Below are 22,910 nucleotides of genomic sequence, written 5' to 3'. Positions count from 1 at the left end.
CTGTGATTAGAGCATTGATTATGAAAAGTGGACACAGATTTGAACACTATAGACACCAGAGCTACATCATCCTCCAGATTTACTTGCTCGCTTTGTTTGGGGATGAACATCACAGCTCAGGTGAAGAGCTAATACAGTGGAGGATCTCTTACTTATTTAAACTAACTTTATATTTCTAAATAAATCTGATTCTCCTGACCTAATGCAGTTGTTGAGGATTTCTTCTTCTTCTTAATATTATTATTATTATTATTATTATTATTATTATTAATAATAATAATAATAATAATAATATTATTATTAGGTCTCCTGTGTCACTTTAACTATATGAACACATTAAGACACATTCAGAGATCAGAGCAATTAGCAACCTGAAGGACAGCAGGAGCATTTTAGTGTAAGATTAAAATGAGCAGCTGATGATTTCTGAGGGCTTCACAAAAGTATTATATAAAATAAATCTACATTTCAAATGAGATTAAATCTTATAAGGAAATAATTTACATATAAAAACCTGTTCTACTGAAACACGTTATTAAAACAGTTACTGTTACATGCAAAGATCTTACTCTTATAATGCACATCAGTTTTCTTATAATGCAAATTTTGTCCTGTTTTATATATTATTTTTTTATCCAATGAATATTTAAATTAATCAGTGATGCAATCTAGACAGTTTTGATCACGCTGCTACTTTCCCCTGAAAACAGTTAGCAATAGTGGATAAAAAACACATTGTTTTGGTGAAATCCAAACACAATTCAGTGGAATTTACTTTAAAAATATTTTTATTAACACAGAATCAGGTTTTATTTTAAGTGAGTCGGGTGGAAGTGGGCGGAGTCTCCATTTTTCTCGAAGTTTTCAGTTTGCCTCCATTTTGAGCTTCAGTGCTAGCTAACAAACTCCTCCTCAAGATTTATACACAGGATCATTATTTATATACAGAATAATAATTCACTAATTGTAGAAAGTGAAAGCTATAACTCTAATATAGATATAAAATACAGTCTTGTTTTTAAGCCAAATCTGGTTTAAGAACCCTGTTCATTGGTTCTATTCTTATATAACTATAATATTAACCAGTTCACTGTTACTGCTGTCAAACTCAACTGTCTGATCCTGTTCATTTAAACTGTAAAGAAATGACACTGATGAATGGTGTCAGTTTTTTTCCAGCAGAGGGCAGCACATCACACACTGCAGCTTCATCATTTACAGAGTTTACAAATAAAACTTTTTTAGATCCAGAAAAGAATTTGACAGTCCTCACCTGTTTTAAAGTCGTACAGTTGGTTTGGGAGACACTTGTATAAAGTGTGATAACTTAATCCTTAATTAATCCTTTATTTTTCCCCTAGGGTTATGTTACTCTGCGTCTGCTTAAATGTCTCTTAGTGTTGCTCCCATTTCGATGATTTCTGTCAGGCTTTACATACAGTCATGGGAAAAAGTAAGTACACCCTCCTTCAATTCTATGTATTTATTAATCAGGGCCTTAATAACAATTATCTGTTCTTCACCAACTTCTATAAACAAACAGATAACTTCAGGTGACATCATGATGTACACTCACCTGAGTGGTCCAGAACACCAAACTGCTTCATACAGTCCCACTTCCTGATAATGAACTAATCTTGTGCAGTTGATTCAGTGGATCAGGGAGGATCACAGATCCAGGTTTCCTTTTTAAACATCTTCCTCTAAACTGAATATCCCATCTTTTCTTTAGAGAAATAGAGACAGAAGACTGAGATTGTCTCTCTACAAAGGGGATGTTTCCTAATATAAAACACTATTAAAATCCTCATTTAAACTTTTATTCTTTAATCCAGATTTTCCCCAGCTCTTGAAAATATTTCATTTTTAATAGGGTCAGGTTAAGGAGCTAGGAGTAAGCAGCTGATCATTAAAATAATGAATATAAACCCAATAAGCATTTCTCGTTCCATTGTGGACCTCATCTAAGTGTGAAGCTTCATGTATGAATGATCGTTGATGGGAATCGTGTCCTCGGTGGTTATGACACGTGTCTTCAAGCTACAAAATACTTGTCCACCAGGACTTGCTCTGATTATAGCAGTGATCAGCTACATTTATAACATTTGCAGACTCCAAATGCATAATAAAAACAACAATAATAAATACTAATGTATTTAACGTCTTTCAATTAGAAATAGATGAAAATATAAAGAGTGATGATCATAAACTCTTCCCTCCTTATTGTTTCACTTTCAGAATAATTCTGTACTCCTCACATCTCCTCAGAAACTGGTGATGCGACTGAATCCTGAGTTCTGATTGGTTGCCCCATGTACACCCTCCCCTTTTCACTTAGACACCGAGAATGAGGAAAAACACTCAATCTGAACAGATAGAAATATTTAAAGGGACGTGTGCAGGTAAACAAGATCAATCTGAACACAAGAAAGGATCGGTAATTTTCTATAAACTCTTCAACAGAATTAACCAAAGTAACAGTGGAGTTAAGTCTGGACATTGAGTGTGTGGATAAGAGATTAGTGTGTGTTTAGTGTTAGTTTAGTTATTGACCGGATGTGAAACAGAAAGATGTCTCTCTGCAGCTCAGTGATAAAGACTCTGATTTTCTTCACCTGTTCTCTTCATCTTTCATCAGCAGGTGAGTTCTGTAATGTTTACTGTCTTTACTACATTTATTTACTCTCTAATATTAAAGTTTAACACTAAAGCTGTGATAAGAGTCAAATCTGATAAAGTTACACAGAAATAATACAGGAAATCAATCAATCAATCAATCAATCTGTAAAAGAGAAATAAGCACTTATTATTATTATTATTATTATTATTATTATTATTAACAACAACAACAACACCACCACCACCACCACCACCACCACCAACAACAACAACAATCATCTTGTGGTACGAACGTGAGAGTAAATTATACGCGTGACACCATCCTCATTTAAATATTTATCTCCGCAATTCTTACAACACCATCTGCTCATTTTAATATCATCACTTTTACTGTTCTTGCTATCATTTCTGTCCCATTTTATCATGGAAGTGTTTAGTTCAGTGTTTAGTTCAGTCCTGAAGAGCAGAGATGGCTCCTGCTGGCCAGGTTTTAACCTGGAATCAACATAACACAGATGTGGTCTGAGTAGCCGAGGTGGGGGCGGGGCTCCGCACAATATGCGCCGGGAATGTTTGTGTAAACAACATCCAGCGTGGTCGCCCCTCTCGTAGCAAAGTCCACATACTGATGGAATTTAGGGACCACTGTTCTGAGATTTACATGATTGAAATCTCCGGCTATAATAAACAGTCCGTCAGGGTGAGCATTCTGCAGCTCGCTAATAGCTCCGTACAGCTCACACAGAGCCTCCTTAGCATTAGCGCTGGGGGAATGTACACTCCGATAATGAAAGTGGTGGTGAAGTCCCATGGTAAATAAAATGGTCTGCATCTAACAGTCACAAACTCCACTAGCGATGAACAATAATTAGACACAAGCAAAGAGTCCTTACACCATTCCGTGTTGATGTAAACACACACACATCACCACCGCGAGTCTTACCGCACAGAGCTGCATTCTTGTTAGCACGAAACATGGTTAGCCCGGCTAGCTGAATGGCGGCGTCCGGAACTCTGTTATAAAATATAAGCGTAAGTATAGACTTAGCTCCTGGTTGTGGGGCTCTGATTGGCCGTTTGATTGTGGGTGGTGTCCTGAAGTGAGATTGATGTTTAAACCAATGCCCTCCAAAAGGCCCTCCAAACCTTGATATAAACTGGGTCCTCCAGTCCGATACGATATCTTCCAGAAGGCCGTAGTTGCTGAACATGTTGTGGAACAGTGCCGTGACTGTCTCCATTGCCGTGGGAAGTCACTGCAGGCCTTAACTGATTTATGATGACTAAGATGACAATATGTCCGTGCAAGTTCGGTAGGTCGGTGACAACATCTATAGCCCAGCGGGTAATTAGCGGGGGGTCGTGGACTGTAAACATATGTTGTGGGCCAGAACATACAGCTCTGGAAAAAAATAAGAGACCATTGCCCAATCTCCAGATGTGAACCCTATAGAAAACCTCTGGAATGTCATCAAGAGGAAGATGGATGGTCACAAACCATCAAGCAAAGCTGAGCTGTTTGCTTTTTTGCAAAAAGAGTGGTATGAAGTTCCCCAACAACAATGTGAGAAACTGGTGGAGATCATGGAGCCAAAACGCATGCAAATCGGGGTTATTCCACCAAATACTGATTTCTTAATGTTATTTAGCCAAAGCATTAACACAATTTGTTTACAAGTTATTTGCATTTTGTTTTATTTGAGTTATTAAAGCTCTGCAAATACTGCATGATCTTGGTTTATTTTGATGTGTTGTCATTTCCTTTAAATATACACTCTAAATAACAATAGTTATATATTCCCTGCTCAGCCAGTGCCCTGAACTTTACAGTGTATTTGGCCACAGAGACTGAGCCTTGGCGCTGTTGTATTAGCTGCACAGAAATGTCTTGAAACGTTGCAGGAGAGACTTTTTTTTACATGTGCTGTATCAATTTTATTCTTTTATAAAACTTTTACTGGTATAGATAGATAGATAGATAGAGGCTGCAGGAGTTGAATCCATACGGATATTTATTAATAAACACACAGGCAAAAATTTTAGTCAGAAAAGAGTACTCCTCAGGACCATAACCCTCCCAATCGACCAGATACTGCAGGCGGTTACAGATGTGACGGGAGTTCAGGAGGGTCTGTACTCTATAGGCTGGGGCCCCGTCTACGTCCAGCGGGGGTGGCGGCTCGTCCTGTGTGGGGGTGTTTGACGGAGGATCATAGGCAGGCTTGAGGAGAGAGACGGGAAAGGTGGGAGAGATGCGGTATGTGGATGGTAACTGCAGACGGTAGGAGACTGGGTTGACCTGGTGGATGATGGTGAATGGGCCGATGAAATATGGGCTCAGCTTGCAACACGGGAGCTGGAGCTTCAGTTTGCGAGTGGATAACCAGACCTGTTGCCTAGGGATGCAACAATACAGTTAACCCACGATTCAATACATACCGCAGGTTTTACCCAGGGTTTTCGGTTCAGATGGCTTGGCAAATTAAAGGTTTTTTTTCCATTATTCTTTGCTTAGGTGACAGGAACAGTAAGTATGTTAAGAAGAAAAAAACTGGTTTTAGTCGCAATTCTCTTTATTTTACTTCAAAAATCACATTCATAGTATACAGAAAATAGTGAGATATAAAAATTAGCGCTTGTATGATTTTATTACAGGGGACGGGTTTGGAGTACAGTGCTCTTTATTTCCCAATCCACTATGTAATGAGGTCTGGAAAAAAAGGACGTGTCGGTAGTGTGTAAAGCGGTTTGAGCACTTTTATGAGTTGCCGAAAGCCCACATCACCGATCACCGAAAACGACTGAAAATCTTTAGCAATTGTTATATTATAATTATTTTTTGTGTCGGAACCAGTTGGGTATGAATTACCTGTTCTGCCATCCTGCTTCCACACAGTGATATCTTGGGGTGATGGAGCTGCAGATGTGTGGTCATGTTGGTAGTATTTCCATGTCAGTAGCTAACTCGTGTGTAACAGTAATTTTTTGTTTAGCATTTTTGTTTCATCTGCATCATAGTGTGTCTCACCGCATAGACATACAGTACAGGCAAACACAAACGGGCAGTTCAGAGAGTAATAAAACGCATGGTTATAATTATTTTAAGGAAAAAACGAAAAAACTGTGGTTCACATACAAGTTTTGAACCATGGAGGTCGTATAGAACGGTTCAATATTATATTGAGTATTGTGGCATCCCTACTGTTGCCCCACCCTGTAGGTGGGGTGTGGGCGGCAGCGGTGGTCTACCATAGTTCTCTGTCTACTGATAGCCCTTTGCACCTGGACGTGAGCCCTCTCCCATATCTCTTGGCTGCATCTGGACCAGTCATCCACAGTGGGGTCGGAGGAGGGCTCTCCAGACCAGAGAAACAATAGCGGTTCATAACCCAAGACACACTGGAATGGCGTGAGCCCTGTGGACAAATGGGTGAGGGAGTTCTGGGCATATTCGGCCCAGGGGAGGAACTCACTCCAGCAGTGTTGCTGGCGCCTGCAGTAGGAGCAGAAAACCTCCCGATTTCTTGGTTCAGTCTTTCTGCTTGGCCATTTGATTGTGGGTGGTACCCAGAACTCAAGCTCACATTGATGCCTAATTGAGAACAGAAGGCCCGCCAGACGTGTGATGTAAACTGAGAGCCCTTGTCTGATACAATGTCCTCTGGAAGTCCATAGTGACGGTATACCTGGTGAAAGAGTGTGGTCGCCGTTTCCATGGCTGTGGGTAATCCTTTGAGCAGCACCAGCCTGCAGGCTTTCGAGAACCGGTCGATGACCACCAGGATCATGGTGAACCCATTCGAGGCTGGGAGATCTGTCAGGAAGTCTACTGCAATGTGCGACCAGGGAGTGGGATAGGTAGTGGTTCGAGCAGACCTTTGGGAAGCTGATGACTGGTGCATGACTGGGCACAAGTAATGCAAGATCTTATGTAATCCACAACATCGGAACTGAGAAAGAGCCACCAGAAACGACGATGGGTTAGTTCCGTGGTGTGTCGAATACCCAGATGACCACTACTGGGTGCCTTATGCACCCACTGCAGAACTCTAGGATGGAGAGTGACAGGCACATAAAGCTTGGTTGCAGGGCAGGCTGCTTTCAGAGCATCCTCCGCATGAGCTCTCCATATTTCTTCCAACAGGTTCCACTGTATGGGAGCCAGGATGACGGGGGATGGCAGGATGGGGTCAGACTGAGGTTGTGAGTTCTTGGCTTCCATCTGGTGGGACAGTGCATCAGCCTTACCGTTCTTGGAGCCTGGATGGTAGGTTACAGAGAAGTGGAAGCACGTGAAGAAGAGGCCCCCAGTTACGGGGGTTGAGACGCTTGGCTCCACGCAAATATTCAAGGTTACGGTGGTCGGTGAGGACCAGAAAGAGGTGTTGTACTCCCTCCAGCCAGTGGCGCCATTCCTATAGAGCAGCTTTGATGGAGAGGAGTTCACAGTTGCCCACGTCGTAATTTGCTTCTGCTGGGGTTAGCTTCCTGGGCAAGTATGCACATGGGTGGAGTTTCCCAGAATCCTGCTGGCATTGCCCCAATCCCAGAGCCGGAGGCGTCAACTTCCACTACAAATGGATTGCCTGGGTCCGGGTGACAGGATTGGGGCTGTGGTGAAACTGTTCTTGAGTTTTAGAAACACTTCATGTGCTCGGTCTGTCCATGACAGTCTCTTTGGCTTTCCTTTCAGAAGTGAGGACTGGCAATCATGCTATAATTCTGGATAAAACGTCTATAGAAATTTGCGAACCTCAGAAAGCATTGTAAGTCCTTAACTGTGGCTGGTTCAGGCCAGTCAGAGAGCTTGGACCTTGGCTTGATCCATCTCCACCTTCCCCGGCGAGAGCACATAACCTAGGAAAGTGATGGTGGTACGGTGGAACTCACACTTCTATAATTTGATGTAGAAGTGATGATGTAGGAGGCGGGACAGGACGAGGCGTACATGTCGGATGTGGTCTTTGAGGGAGGAGGAGTATATTAGAATATCATCTATATATGCAATGATGAATTTGTTTAAAATGTTCTTGAGAATCTCATTCACCAGAGACTGAAACACGGTGGGGGCATTAGTGAGACCGTAGGGCATGAAGCAGGTATTCATAGTGTCCCCGTGTCGTGTGGAAAGCCGTTTTCCATTCGTCCCCCACCTTGATATGAACGAGGTTATAGGTGCTCTGTAAATCCAACTTGGTGAATATCGTGGCCCCTTGAAGTTGTTCCAGAACTGTGGTCACCAGGGGGAGAGGATGTGGTAACGGACGGTGATATTGTTCAGGCCTCTGTAATCAATGCAAGGGCTAAGACCTCCGTCCTTCTTCTCCACAAAAAGGAAACCGGCAGCAGCAGGTGACATAGAGGAGCGAATGAACCCAGAGGCTAGTGCTTCTTCAATGTAATCCTTCATGGCTTGACTCTCTGGCATTGATAGAGGGTAGACACTTTTGGGTGTCATGGCATTGGGTAGCAGTTCTATGGCACAGTCTCAAGGGCGGTGAGGTGGAAGATGAGAGGCTCTTTCTTTACTGAACACTTGAAACAGGTTCTCATATTCCTTGGGTATCTTGACTGCGTGATTGGGTTCGGGGCTTTCTACAGACATGGTGAGGCATGGACGTGGTGAGGTGAGAGAGAAACAGTGGCACTGGCAGTGAAGAGACAGTTAGACAGTCAGTTTCCCCTCTCTCCAAGATATGCAACGTTCATATTGTTGTAGCCAGGGCAGGCCCAAGACCACAGGGTTAGCAGGTGAGGAGATGACGAAGAACGTGATCCTCTCATGGTAAAAAAGCCTGATTTGGAGATCTAGGGGTTGAGTCTGACGATAAAGATATCCCTCTCTGATAGGCTGGTTGTCGATGGCCGTCACTTGTAAAGGAGATATGCATGGTGAAGTGGGGAGGTGTAATTTCTCGATGAGGCCGCTGTCGATGATGTTGACGGCCGCCCCGGAATCTAGTAGCACTGTGATACGATCAGCATAGTGCAAAATGGCCGACAAGGATACCTTAGAGAAATTTTAGTCTCTCCCACCTGAGATGTGGTCGGTTTCTCAGGGCAGCGTGACACTTGGTGACCTGGTTGACCGCAGTAGTAGCATAGACGCATGTCGGTACGGCGTTGGCGTTCTCTTTCCGACACGTGTGCTCTTCCTAGTTGCATGGGTTTGGAGATGTCCTCTGGAGTAGCTTGGACATCTTGGTAGCGACGTGGCTGAAGTGACATGGTGCTGGCGCCTCAGGTTGTCGAGCCGGATCACCATCCCAAAAAATTGAGATAGCGTAGTGTTGGGATCCTGGTACGCCATTTCTGCCTGTAGAGCTGGGTTTAAGCCACCTCGGAAAACCGCCAGGAGAGCTGTCATTCCACCCCGATTGAGCTGAGAGAGTACAGAACTTTATGGCGTAGTCGGCGGCGCTATCCAAGCCTTGGCGTATCTCCATCAGCTGCACAGAAATGTCTTTACCCCCGGCTGGGTACTCGAAGACCTCGCTGATCTGCCCTGCGAAATAATCAACTGAAGTCTTTACTTGTGGATCCGCATCCCACACTGCCGATGCCCAGTCCCGTGAGGAGAGACAGCATAAATGCTCACTTGGCTGTATCGCAGCTATACAGTTCAGGCTGATGTAGTTAGCACACTGGCGAAGGAAAGCCCGGCAGCGATCAGCTGATCCATCAAATTTCTTCGGTAGCGCCTTTTGTGGAGTTAAACTATGTGCAGCAGGAGCAGGTGGCATAGAAACAGGAGGAGCAGCAATAGGTACCTGAGCTTGAGGCTGTTGTTGTTGTTGTTGTAGCTGCGCATTGGCGGCTTGTAGCTCCGCGACCTGATCTTGGTAAGCATGGATCATGTGGCCTTGGCGGACAATGGAAGCTTGCAAATCCACTGGATTCTCCATAGGCGAAGTATCCTGTAAGGAGGAGCCGGAGGCTGTAGGAGTTGAATCCATACGCGGACATTTATTAATAAACACACAGGCAAAAATCTTAGTCAGAAAACAAGCACGAGTCAAAACTGGAAAAACCACTGGAGAGAGAAAACAAAACCAAAAGCGAAAAACGAAGCGGGAAGTCAGAGTAACAGACAGGGTCATACACGAAAACACTATCAGAAACGAGGCAAGAATCGGTCGTAGTAAACAGGCAGGAATCATACACAATAACAGCAAATAACCATGGAACGCTCGGTATGTCATGCGGGGACGATACTTCGGGTTAAACAATGAGTGCATGGGGTATTATGCCCGTGAGAAACAAGGAGAGTGTCATGTGATTAATTAGTATTCCGGGGAAGGCTCATGTTCGTGTTGGGATGTTACTGATAGATAGATAGATAGATAGATAGATAGATAGATGGATAGATAGATAGATAGATAGATAGATAGATAGATAGATAGATAGATAGATAGATAGATAGATATTTTGAGGTTGTGAGCTTTTCTTATTATGACTGAATTTAAAGTTGAATGTATATTTTTCAGCTTTACAGTTTTTTCCAGTGTGTGTTGAGTTGGTGATGTGTTAGTGTGTGTGTGTGTGTGTTGAGTTGGTGATGTAGTGTTAATGTGTGTGTGTGTGTTGAGTTAGTGATGTAATGTTAATGTGTGTGCGTGTGTGTGTATTAGTGATGTAGTGTTAATGTGTGTGTGTGTGTTGAGTTAGTGTTAATGTGTGTTTTTACACTTTTACAGACACACACTCTCTGAAGTATTTCTTCACTGGAGTTACACCTGGAATAAATTTCCCAGAATTCACTCTGGTGGGTCAAGTGGATGGAGCACAGTTTGTATATTATGACAGTAACATCAGGAAAATGATCCCAACGACGGAGTGGATACAGAAGTATGTAGAAGAAGATTATTGGAACAGAGAGACACAGAAGCTGCAGGGGAATCAGGGGAACATCAAAGCCAGTGTGGATATATTAATGCAGCGCTTTAATCAGACTACAGGTAAACACACACACAGTGAAGGTCAAGTCAATATAAGTAAATTTCAATTTATTGTCATTTAAATTTGTACACCAGAAGATGCAAAGGAGAACAAAATTACAAAGCATTTAAATCACAACTTAAATTAAACACAATTAATCACAATTAAAAAAAAGGTAATAAATAACTTAAATGGTAGTCTATGAGAGAATCAATAATAGGGAAAACAAGCAGAGACGGGGTGAGTGGAGTAAAAGATGATGCTGGTGGCTTTCAACAAGCTTTCAATATTTAATAAGCTTTCAATAATTATTTTCGCCACCCTCACTATTCTTTCCAAAGCCTTTTTATCCTGGTCACTGTTTTGTGAAGTGGCCTTACTTGCTGGTAAATTGTCAAGCCTCTCAAACTGACCAAAGTAATTGTTGACGTTAATTTCAGAAATCAGTACTATTGTTACAGCACTGGGGAACAGTCATGTAATCTGTGGCAGATTGAATTCCTTGCCACTGCATCTTGGTGTCTCTATGGTCAAGGAAATGACTGTGAATTTTCTGTTCATAGGTTCTCTTTACTATTCTGATAGTATTATTCAGGTTGGCTCTTGAAGTTCTGAGTGTGGTTGTGCCACCAGGTTTAAATGCAGAATTTCTGACATCCAGCAGGGCTTGAACCTCAGGGGTTATTCATGGTTTCTGATTTGCCTGGACTGTGATGTTCATAATGACAGGCATTGACATTTATATATTTTTCGCCTGATATAGCCTCAGCAAACTCCCTTTCATCTATGATCTGATCTTTGGTAGCAGCCTCACGAATCACTGACCGTGAGTACAGTCAGAACAGTCCTGCAATGCTGACATGGCTCCCTCTGTCCAGACCCTCACCTGCTTTAATAAAAGCTTAGACCTGGTGAGCAGAGGCCTATATGCTGGTATTGGTCAGATGAGCCCAGATGATGGTGAGGGGCTTCTTTGAGTGCCTCTTTGATTTTTGGCACCCCTTGTAGCAAAATCCAGCTGCAGCCGACATGGGCACCGCAATCACAAGTGAAGGTGTGTCGCTTTCTTAGCTTATCAATCGTGATCACTTTAAAGACAAGGAAGTCAACCTTCTATGTTTAATATGAGAGAAAATCACACATGGAAAATAAAGAGATTAATATAAATAGGCAGAAATGAAATAAAAGTTCACTAAATATAAATAATATGTAAATGTGTGAGTGATGAAGAACTCAATGAGGAGTAAAGTGTGGTGTTTGAGTGGAAAGTGTAGAAGGAGACAGCTGAACCTCATTACACTCACCTCTGGGTCTGTGTGTGTGTGTGTGTGTGTTAGGAGTTCACACAGTGCAGCTAATGTATGGCTGTGAGTTTGATGATGACGGGACTGTTAGAGGATACAGACAGGAAGGTTATGATGGAGAAGATTTTATCAGTCTGGATCTGAAGACTGAAACCTGGACTGCAGCTAAACAACAAGCTCTGATCACCAAAAACAAGTGGGATAATGATCCTAGTGAAACTGTGGGCCGGAAAAACTACCTGGAGAACATCTGTATCGAGTGGTTAAAGATGTACATGTCTTACGGCAGAGAGACTCTGGAGAGGAAAGGTAAAGTGTGTAATCTGTTATTGTAACACACACACACACACACACTTCTCCTGTGGTCTGATTATTTAAATCTGGAAATGAAAAATTAGTTTATTCTATAAAAGCTGTACATTTAGAGATTTTCTGTTTGTATGATTAAAAGTATGAATCTATTTTTGTGTCCAAATCTAAACCCTTTCAGATCTTCGTAGCAGAAAATATTGATCACATGACCAATAACACTGACCTTCACTGAGGGGGAAATGAGGTGACGAGGTTCTTCAGATAGTTCAGTGTGTAAAGTGACTTTTCCTGGTGTTCTTTACAGAGCTGACGACTTTTCCACGTTTTGCTGCTCTGAGTTCTCTCTTAAACTCACACAACAATCCCTTTAACCCTTCAGTAAACACCAAACCGGAGAGAATCCAGACGCTCATCTGGAATGATCAACACTTGACCCCCTGGAAGCTCTGCCCCCTCTCTCTGTCTCTCACGATTCTTCATCAGGGTTCACATGAGGAGTTTCTATATGAAGAACAGAAGAGACTTTTAATATTTCTGTCTCTGTGTGTCTCTGCAGATCCTCCTACAGCATCAGTGTTCCAGAAACACTCACCTTCTCCAGAGGTGGTGTGTCACGCTACAGGTTTCTTCCCCAAAGAGGTGACAATCTCCTGGAGGAAGGACGGAGAGGACGTGAACGAGGACGTGGAGCTCAGAGAGACGTTACCCAACGAGGATAGAAGCTTCCAGAAGAGAAGCATTCTGAAAGTCCCAGCTGAGGATCTGCAGAAACACACCTACACCTGCGTGATTCAGCACAGCAGCTTGAAGGAGGAGTTAGTGCTAGAAGTACCAAAAGGTCCTGATCAACTCCACATACAGTATAAACAATAAATCTGATTTCCTGATGCAGCAGATAATAAAGACTCTGTGCTGATTTAACAGGTGGAGGACTGATGCCTATCATCGTTGGTGTTCTCGTGGCTCTCGTTGTTCTCGTTGCCGTTGTTGCTGGAATTATGGTCTGGAAGAAGAAGAACTCTGGTGAGAGGTGGAAGGAGGCAGATGTGAAGTTTTCAGAGAACAGATTTACACTTTCTAATTCTTGAAGGAGATTTGATGAATATTTTGCTTGTTTTTAATCTGAACTGATAAACTGATAAATAACTGTCTGTCCATCATCTGTGTTTCAGGCTTCAAACGTGCTCCATCTTCTGAAGGAGATTCTTCGTCTGACAAGTCTTAAAGTGTGACTGTGTGTCTTCCTGCTGAACTGAGAGAGTAAGACATGATGATGTTTACAGTGTCATATGGAATAAAAATCTGTGTGTGGACTGAAAATCCAGCAGAAAAACCTGAGCTCACATTAAATCTCAGCTCAGAGCTGATCCTGTTTCTTTCTCTCTGTTTTTCTAGGAGGGACCAGGAGATGGAGATGAGGACCACACACACACACACACACACACACTTTTTAATATTTTTTTCTGTCCTTCATTACACTGAAGGTGATGGCAGCTGTATTTCAGCTGAAACGAAGGTGGTTTCTAGCTTTGCTCTGTGTAGTGTCTGGTGGACATATTGTGGATGACGGCTCATCAGCTAAAAGTCAGTCCTAGCAAAACTGAACTGCTGCTCATTCCAGGTGGATCATCCCCAGCCCAGGATCTTGCGATATCCCTGAAAAACTCCCCTTTGGTCACTGCTCACAACCTTCGGGTATTTATGGACAATCAACTGTCCTTTTCCTCCCATATTGTGACATGCTCATGTTGATTTCTTCTCTAAAACATCAGAGGATTCACCAAGGTGGTGGAATGAACTTCCTCTATATGTCCGAACAGCCGAGTTACTGGATGTCTTCAAACAGTGGCTGAAGACCTACCTCTTCCTGAAGCACTTAAACTAGCTCTTATTTTCTTTGTTTGTTTCATGTATTTAAAAAAATATTATTATACTTCCTCCCAACACAGTTTTTAGGCTGATGTTATCTTTATTCATTGAGACTTTAAAGCATTTTGTATGTTGTTGTATTCTGTTGATTTATGTACAGAATCATCATTTACTATATTTTTATATAAATACACTGATCAGTGTTAATATTAAAACTAGTGACAGATGAAGAGAGTAACACTGAGTATCTCATTACACTGACTCCTGTAAAGAGGTGGGATATACAGTATTATACAGTGAGTGGAGCTGGTGGAGGCAGTGTGATCTGATCATCTGACCTGTGGATCTTTCCAGTTCCTTCAGAGTGACTCTTGGTCTCTTAATTGTTTCTCCAAGTAATCCTCTCTTACTGGTAACTGACATTTGGTGAAGTTGAGATTGTGACATATTTATTTTAAATTAGAGTTAATGTTGCTGTGAGGGTTGCTTAGAGTTTGGTTTTAACTTTATAAGCAAATGTTATTGTTCTTACTAAACATATAGCTTCTTTCTCATCATTTTATACTTTTTTACATTTTTAGGTACTGCCACAATGAACATCAAATTCTGCATTCTCCCCTGAAAAATAGAATGTAGTCCCGACATTCTCAAAATAAAATTCTGGTTGTCCACCTGTTATATTATTTCCTTGGTAGGAGTCAGTGATACCAGAGTTTTAGTATTCGTGCCAAACTTTCACACATTACACACAACATTTATCTCCTTTTCCATGCAGTGTGTTTGTAGCAGACATCATTGTGCACCATGATCTTCTACCACCATTGCTGTTCATCAACAGGAATCTGTAAATTCACTGAAGGAATCTAACCTTTAACCATGGAAACAATCTAATTCATAAATGTTTCCTTCTGGAATGTCATGGCTACACCTTTATCTTTAAAACTTAAAAAAAGAATTTATGAACGCAATCTTACTCATTAAGATCACTAATTCAACAGCTTTACCCATTTGGCCTCCTGGTTGTCCAGCGTCAGGATCCCATGCTCTCATTGCCGCAGCCTGGGTTCGATTCCTGGGCGGATGGTATGGTAAGTGAATATTTTTTTTGTTTCTGTTTCTCAAAGGATATATTCTTTTGTAGGCAGGCTGTGAAGAAATCTCCTCATCACTCTCTTCAGCTCCATCTGTTTCTTTTACCTCTCCACCGGATGATGACACATTATTATTATTACAAGGATTGACTCCTTGTTCAACTCCCCCCTCTGGATCTGCATCGTTCAGCATCACCATGTCCTCTGAGTGGGGCTCTGGAGGTTTTGACTGTAGACACTCAATGTTGTACTGACTCTTTGTGCCACCTGGGACTCCAGCCAGACATCTCCAATCATCCTCACCATCTGAACTGTCTCCGCAGCTGACTTTTGTTTCTGCATGCATACACCTGACCAAAGCATGTTAGGTGATCAATAACAACTAAAATATATTCATAACCTCCTTTACACTTCTCCAGGTGGATAAGTGATGGTGATGTTAGTCAGAGGAGCTTGGGTCACCTTGTTTGGACGCTTGCTTCTCAAGCAACTACAAACACGTGTGACATAGTGTTCCACTTCCCTTTGCATATGAGGCCAATAAAACCGATCTCTGATCAGATTCAGTACCCTTTCTGCCCTAGGTGTCCCATGTTGTGGTGTAACTCCTTAAACACAAGCTTATGTTATCTCCTAGGCAGTACCAACTGATGATGAGTTGCTGTTTTTTGAAACAGGAGACCATGTACATCCAGGTGTAATCTAGCTCGTAAGTCCATGAATCATTTTTGGCTTTGAGATACGTCAAGACTTCTTGGATTTCAGGGTCTTCCTCTTGGGCTTTTCTCAGGACTTCTATGGGTATGTCTGTAACTGACATAAGTACGTCCTCTTCCTGTTCTGCCGACAATGCTGTTTCAATGGTAAGTGGACACAACCATGGCCCTCTTTCTTGACTCTGTATCATTGCTGACTGGGTTATGCTGACCATGACATCAGGGTGCACTTCAGGTTTTCATGTACTGTTCCATCTGCAGTGGCATACGCGACAGGCCATCAGCATCCCCATTCAACTTTCCTGGACGGTATTTTAGGGTGAATAGAAATTCAGCAAGTTCAGCTGAATGATGGGGCATAATAGACATAGTCTCTGAACTGCTCACATATGGCCCACTTCATGGCCAAGAACTCTAACTTTCCCGAGTCAAAGTCCCGGGTTCTCAATCCATACGCTATCACTATCACTAATTTGCCTTTTTGCCTTTGATACAGCACTGCACCAAGGCCTTCCTGTGTAGCGTCGCAGTGTAGTACAATGGGTTCTTTCAGATCTGGATATCTGAGCACTGGTGGATTGGATAATTAGTTGATTAACTCACAGAGAATCTTTTGATGTTCATCTGTCCATGTGACTGGTTGTGATGATGCAAGCTGTCCTTGACGATTTGATCCTGTGCCCTTCCACTTTGGTTGTGTTTTTCCCTTTGGTGTCTTTGTGTGAGCAGCATGTAAAGAGGTGCAGCCTTGTGGGAAAAGGTCTCAATATATGACTGGTAGTAGGAAAGAAATCCTAATAACTTTCACACCTTGCCAACTGTCTTAGGGGTTCTCTCTTTCGGGGCGTTAGTCTGATGCCATGTTTCTGATAATACTGTAACACTTTCTTAATGTCCTGAAGGTGCTTCTCAAATGTCTGTGAATGAACTATCATCTAAATATGGTTGACATACCTCATCACGCAATTCTCTCAGGCACTCCTCCATACTCCTTTGGAATTCAGCAGGTGCATTTGACAATCCAAAAGGGATCCTTACCCATTCATATAATCCCCAAGGTGTTATGAATGCAGTTAGAGGCCGACTGGATTCCTCCATAAAGCCCTGCTGATCAAAGCTTTGCCCTGATCAAGGAGAGAAAACCAGGTGCTGCCTGTCAAACTGTCAAGCATTTCCTGTACACGCGGAATAGGATGCCTATCTGGAATGGATTTCTTGTTTAACTTCCGGTAGTCAAAGCAAAGGGGGAGAGTTCCATCTTTCTTACGCACACAGACAACCGGTGAAGAATATGGTGACTTGGACTTAGTAATCCATCCTTTATTCAAAAGATCCTCCAGATATTCTTTAAGCTCTTTGTGTAGTGGCTTCGGGACAGACTGAGGCACTGAGGCAAATCTTTAGCTGGAGGGATGGAATACATCCCACATTGCCGTCATCATAAGCAAAAGTGTCACTCTCCTACCTTAAGAGTTGCTTCACCTTCTGCTGCTGTTCGGGTGTTAGATGATCCATACAAACAGGAGGGTCCCATAAGTCTTCTTTTTTAATAGCTAACGTTGCATCAGCATTTTCCTGTGACTGAATGACTTGTTCACTGTTTTTATGGAACCAACTTTGGGTGGTGTGTGCATCAGTTGCGCAGGCTGTCACTGGTTTCATCTCAGCTGGGTAGATGGCTTTGACTTCCTGTATATGGCCCAGAATTGTGCGTGGAGGCAGGTCGAGGTCACGGACAGTATTATTAATCACAGGAATGCAGATGCATGAACAGGTCCCTCGCTGGAGACAGATAATGTTTTCCTCTACCTTTAGTCCATCTGGCCGCTTTGCGCACTCATCTGGCACAAAAAGAGTATCCTGGTCAGATAATAAAGGGCCCATCTTGATGCAATATTTGACAGCTCTCATCTTTTTGGCTGGAATTTTTGTTACTAACCTACCAGCTTTTGCTACTCCATCACAGCACCTGTTGTCTTGGCTTTTCACTAAGTTTAGCAAAACCTCTGCTTTCTCCCACTCACAGAACAGTGCAGCACTCACGGCTTTGGTCACTACACTGATCGGTTGCTCTACAACACTGTTCAGCAAGTACTCGATGACATTGTATCCAATTATAGGTTCCTCTGCCACCCCATCATCACCAGATACTAACACGGGTATCTTTAATTCTAATGGTGTGGCTTTGTCTGTTCCCAACTTCAATGTTACTTCAATCCAGCTTTCAAATGGGATGACTGTTTGATTTACTGCTCGACCAGTGAGACTTCCAGGGCCTAGGGTCTCTTTGAGGCTGCGTAGTGTTGACTGTGGGATGTATTCTTTCCTCCACTTTTCATTCATGAGACAGACTTGTGAGCCAGTATCCCATAATGCTTGTGTTGCCACACCATCAAAGAAACAGTTCACCATACATTTCTGCTCTCTAATTTGGCCATTAATCTTAAAATCACGCCAAATAGTAACTTCAGGAACTGTATGTTGGGAAAACACAGAGGAACTTGACACACCAGGGACTTTCAAACTTAAGCGCTGGATTTCATTTCTCAACATACTTGTTGATAACTCAAAATAATGTTGCAATTCTGTGTACTGTTTCTTTAAATGTGCAAGCTCCGCCAAATTTCTGTCTGTATCAGCGTAGCCATCTTGCACCACGTGGTTGCTGCCTTGCGTTATTTCGCTAGCAAACTCTAATAAATCTTTCACACATTGACAGGTGACAACTTCATCTTCTGTCTCTATGATCCTCTCTACTGCTTCACTTATTAATCTGATCAACAAGTGCCGTTTGCTTTGTGCCTCCATCGACAGTTTTGCATACACACTCACCTAATTCAGTTGATAGAGCCACAGCTGGAGCAATGCCTCGCTCAGATGATCTTGCAGATGTTTAATATCCATGCTTAGCATCTCAAAACAGCACTGCTGACCCCATCCTTTTCGCCAGTATTTTGTAGCACACTTGAAGCGTGTGTTTGAATTGGGTTCGTTTATTCAGCCCACACTACTCGCACAATCATGCACAAATCCAGCTATATCTCTCTACAACACAATACAACTTTTTTTTTTATTGAGCTGACATTCTTAAATGTATAAGCAAAGCACTTTATGTATATAGTTATACTTTTTGCACATTTTGCATTTTTGTTCAGTTTGGTTTTATTCCTTATTTAAGATATTTATTTTTATGCCATTTGGATACTTTTACATTTAACATATTTAATTTTTGGTTAACATAACTGATTCGCACATTTTTCATTTTTATAATTGTGTTAAAGTTTGTGTGTGTGTTTAATATTTAAACAGTACTTAATATTTACCACTTTATTGTTTGATATTCATCAATCCATTCATACCACATCACTGTACCATATGCAGATCTAATCACTGTATTCAGTTACTTTTTTTTCTATATTTTATCTATTTATTCTCCTACTGCAATTTTCCACCATATTTTCCCTATATGCCCTATGTACTATTTTATTTTATTGTATCTTATTTTTATTCTTTACATTAGTGTTAATTGGCTCTATTTTTATATCAAGGACAGTCTTAAAAATAATTTTACTCTCTGTCATACGGTGGATGATTGTGTATGTGACGAAAATAATAATAATAAAAGGATATCTCAATATAGACAATAATAGACAAATAATAGACAAAGGTATAGATTAGATCATAGATATCCTTTTATTTGGCCTGGACATTCTTTCTGTCCTGTTGTCCACACAATCAGCCCAGGGAAATAGATATTATGAGAAATATTCAGAATATATCATTGTTTAATGTTCAGAGTTCTGTGCTTGAGAAGAAAGAGAATGTGAGAGAGAGAGACTGCAGGAAAAAGATCCAAAAAGACAGGGAGAGAAAAAGGATGAACACTGTAGAAAGCTAATACAGTGTAGGATCTCTTACTTATTTCAACTAACTTCATATTTTAAAATAAATCTGTGTTTTTGGATTATTTTTTTTACATTATTATTATTATTATTATTATTATTATTATTATTATTATATGATATATATATATATATATATATATATATATATATATATATATATATATATATATATATATATATATATATATATATATGTATAATAATAATATAATATATACTATTATTATTATTATTTTATTTTATTTTATTTTATTTTATAGTGATGTTTTTTTGTCATGTTGTGTTGTGTTGTGTTGTGTCATGTTGTGTTGTGTTGTGATGTGTTTGTGTCATGTTGTGTTGTGTCATGTTGTGTTGTGTTGTGTTGTGATGTGTTTGTGTCATGTTGTGTTGTGTCATGTTGTGTTGTGTTGTGATGTGTTTGTGTCATGTTGTGTTGTGTTGTGTCATGTTGTGTTGTGTTGTGATGTGTTTGTGTCATGTTGTGATGTCTTGGATGTAGTTTAAGTAGCTCCTAGACCAGAATTATGCTTTATAGGTACATTACATGCACCATTCTAGTAGAAACGATAAAACAATGGCTCAAGCCCTGTTGGTACAGTATGCTCTATACTCATCTAACTATAATGTTAGGGTCAGTTTTTCTCCAGCAGAGGGCAGCAGAGTGACAGGAAGTGAATGACTGAGCGGCTCAGTGTAGTACAGTACAGTCCACACCACATCACGTGACTGATTTTACCGACGACAGTGATTTCCACACAATATAAAGAGACGCTTCATAAATTCTTATTAATCAGATATTTCATCTAACAGTCACTACACCTTCCCCATCTCACTGCAGACTCCAGGAGAGAAACCCTTCAGGCGCTTTAATAAGCTTCGTTTTTTTGTTTGTTTGTTTTTTTTTTTTTTTTTTTTTTACAGATTTTACCTTTTACTTGATGAAGGGACAATATCCTTCATCAAAGAACATCAAACTTTAACTGGATCAGGAGTAAATCAGACCTAGTGAAATGTGATGTTTAAAGAGATTCAATAGCACAGATCTAGAGCACACATTAACTTAAAATCTGCAGGAAGACAGAGCAGCTCATACACACATGTCCCCAGGGTGCAGGCAGTGATGCTGGTGAGAACAGTGTTTCAGCTCGGAGCAGCAGCAGGAACAGACTGCTCAGGTAGATGGAGTTATTGAGGTCGAGAAGACAAGGAACATAATGATGGTGGTGAAGCGTCCTAGCTCTTTCACTCCTCACCGGCTGTATGCTTCATTATTGGTGTTTACTCTCTTCACTGTTGTCATGGAGGACATTCATTTTGCATCTGTGAATATCAGTGGGACACTAAACACTTCACTAGTGGAGGAGTTGCTGTTTCATTCTCGAGGAGTTTCACTTCTATCTCCCACAGTATGGAGGAGATCGTTTCTGACAGACTGTTAAATCAGAGCTCATTTAGAGAAGCATGTTTTTCATATTTGTCTATTTGCCCCTCAGCTTCCCCAGTGGAAAGTTTGGGGTTTTTAGACAGACTGTGCACAATTTTAGAAACCTGTAATTGTAAAGAAATGTTATTTGTTGGTGTAGATTTTAATTTCACATTAAAGATTATAACCATGTAGAGCCCCACATGCCCTCTCACAAACAGCTCCTTCACACAGCTGAAAAACAGAAGTTCAATAAAACTCAGAAACAATACACATGGGCTCATGTCTGCTGCAGTTTCATGTCACTAGCAGGTCTGGACAGGTTTTATGTTTTTAAGCATCATTTAAAGATTATTAAAAGCTGGTTTATTAGCCCTGTTGACCTTTCAGACCACTGCTCAGTTTCATGTACAATAGTTTTATGCTCTGTTAAACCAAATAGTACATAGTGGCATTTTAACACAGCTTTAATTAAATCACCTGCATTTTAGAGACACTTTCACTGTTTTCTGGACAATTTGACAGAAGAAAAAGGTGTTTTTGTGTCCTTACAGCAGTGGTGGACTTTGGTAAGATAATAAAGCAGTTCTGTCAACAGTACACTGTCAATGTCACAAAGGAAGTAGAAAATGAAATCACAGAACTTCAGTCTCAGACACAGTCAACAAACGACCAGAACCATATTCCAACTCTCACAGCTAAAAGGAAAAAGCTATCAGATCTCCTAGGGTTTAAGGTACAAGGTGCACTAGTAAGATAACTCTTCCAGAAAGCCATCCAGATGGACACACCCTATAAGTCCTCCCCTCTCCTCTCTTGTAGTTCAGGACGTCTGTGTTTGTAGACTGCAGTGTGTTCTGGGAATATTGCTCTGTCAGAGGGAGAGCAGATTTTATTACTGAGTTTATTACAGAAAATTCAGTCACTTCAGAGGGTTTATAGCTTTCACTGGTGATAATTAAAGTGACTGATGGACATGTTACTAATGAACCTTAATGAAAGCTGGAGCAGTAGAGTCAGGGTTGTTGATGAGTTTGTGCAGTAAAATGGAGGTGTTGTGTTGATGGAGACAGAAACAGGAGTCAGTCTGAAGCGTCTCCACTCAGTACAATCATTTTCATCTTCTCATCTGAGCCTCCACCCTCCACCCCAACCTCCATCCCTCTCCACCCTCCACCCCAACCTCCATCCCTCTCCACATTTCCACCTCAACCTACATCCCTCTCCACCCTCCAGCTCCACCTCCATCCCTCTCCACCCTCCACCCCAATCTCCATCCCTCGCCACCCTCCATCCCTCTCCACCCCTCTCCACCCCAACCTCCATCCCACTCCACCCCAACCTCCATCCCTCTCCACATTTCCATCTCAACTCACCTTCTGTACCTGCAAACACTCAACAACAAGCACAGTGTCATCAGCTGATCCTTTATTACATTTAATATATTTAATTTATTTTATATATTTAAAGTGAGTTATTACTAGCTGATAAAAATAGTTACAAAAAATAATATTAATCTATAAGAAATAGCTGAAAATATAAAGAGAGATGATCTGTTGCCTCCTTCTTCATCTCCTGCTTTCACTTTCAGTTTAAACCTGCATTCCTCAAATCTTCTTAGAAACTGGTGACACTGAATCTTGAATTTTGTGAGTGAATTTTGATTTGGTTTTCTTGTTGGTCAGAGCCAATCAGAATCTCTGATAGCGGGAAAACATCCTCACAGATCA

At 41.3% G+C, this 22,910-nt stretch overlaps 1 protein-coding gene across 2 annotated transcripts; it reads left to right on the top strand.

The window, feature by feature from the left end:
- The first annotated feature begins 2,193 nt into the window (after positions 1–2,193).
- Positions 2,194–14,713, top strand: LOC131343452 (BOLA class I histocompatibility antigen, alpha chain BL3-6-like). Of its 2 annotated transcripts, XM_058375155.1 has the most exons (7): positions 2,208–2,641; positions 10,317–10,577; positions 11,895–12,170; positions 12,730–13,011; positions 13,098–13,196; positions 13,346–13,433; positions 13,569–14,713. In XM_058375155.1, exons 1-6 carry the CDS (start codon positions 2,572–2,574, stop codon positions 13,396–13,398), a joined length of 1,041 nt encoding a protein of 346 aa, XP_058231138.1. In that variant the 5' UTR covers positions 2,208–2,571; the 3' UTR covers positions 13,399–13,433; positions 13,569–14,713. The 2 variants fall into 2 exon arrangements, with proteins under 2 accessions (XP_058231137.1, XP_058231138.1); XM_058375154.1 differs by lacking the exons at positions 13,346–13,433; positions 13,569–14,713 and having other exon boundaries at positions 2,194–2,641; positions 13,098–13,292.
- Positions 14,714–22,910: the final 8,197 nt, after the last annotated feature.

This window comes from Hemibagrus wyckioides, linkage group LG22 (assembly GCF_019097595.1).
Source record: "Hemibagrus wyckioides isolate EC202008001 linkage group LG22, SWU_Hwy_1.0, whole genome shotgun sequence".
In the NCBI taxonomy this organism is placed as follows: Eukaryota; Metazoa; Chordata; class Actinopteri; order Siluriformes; family Bagridae; genus Hemibagrus; species Hemibagrus wyckioides.
Note: the sequence above shows the minus strand (reverse complement) of the source record. Positions and strands in the feature narration are given on the sequence as shown.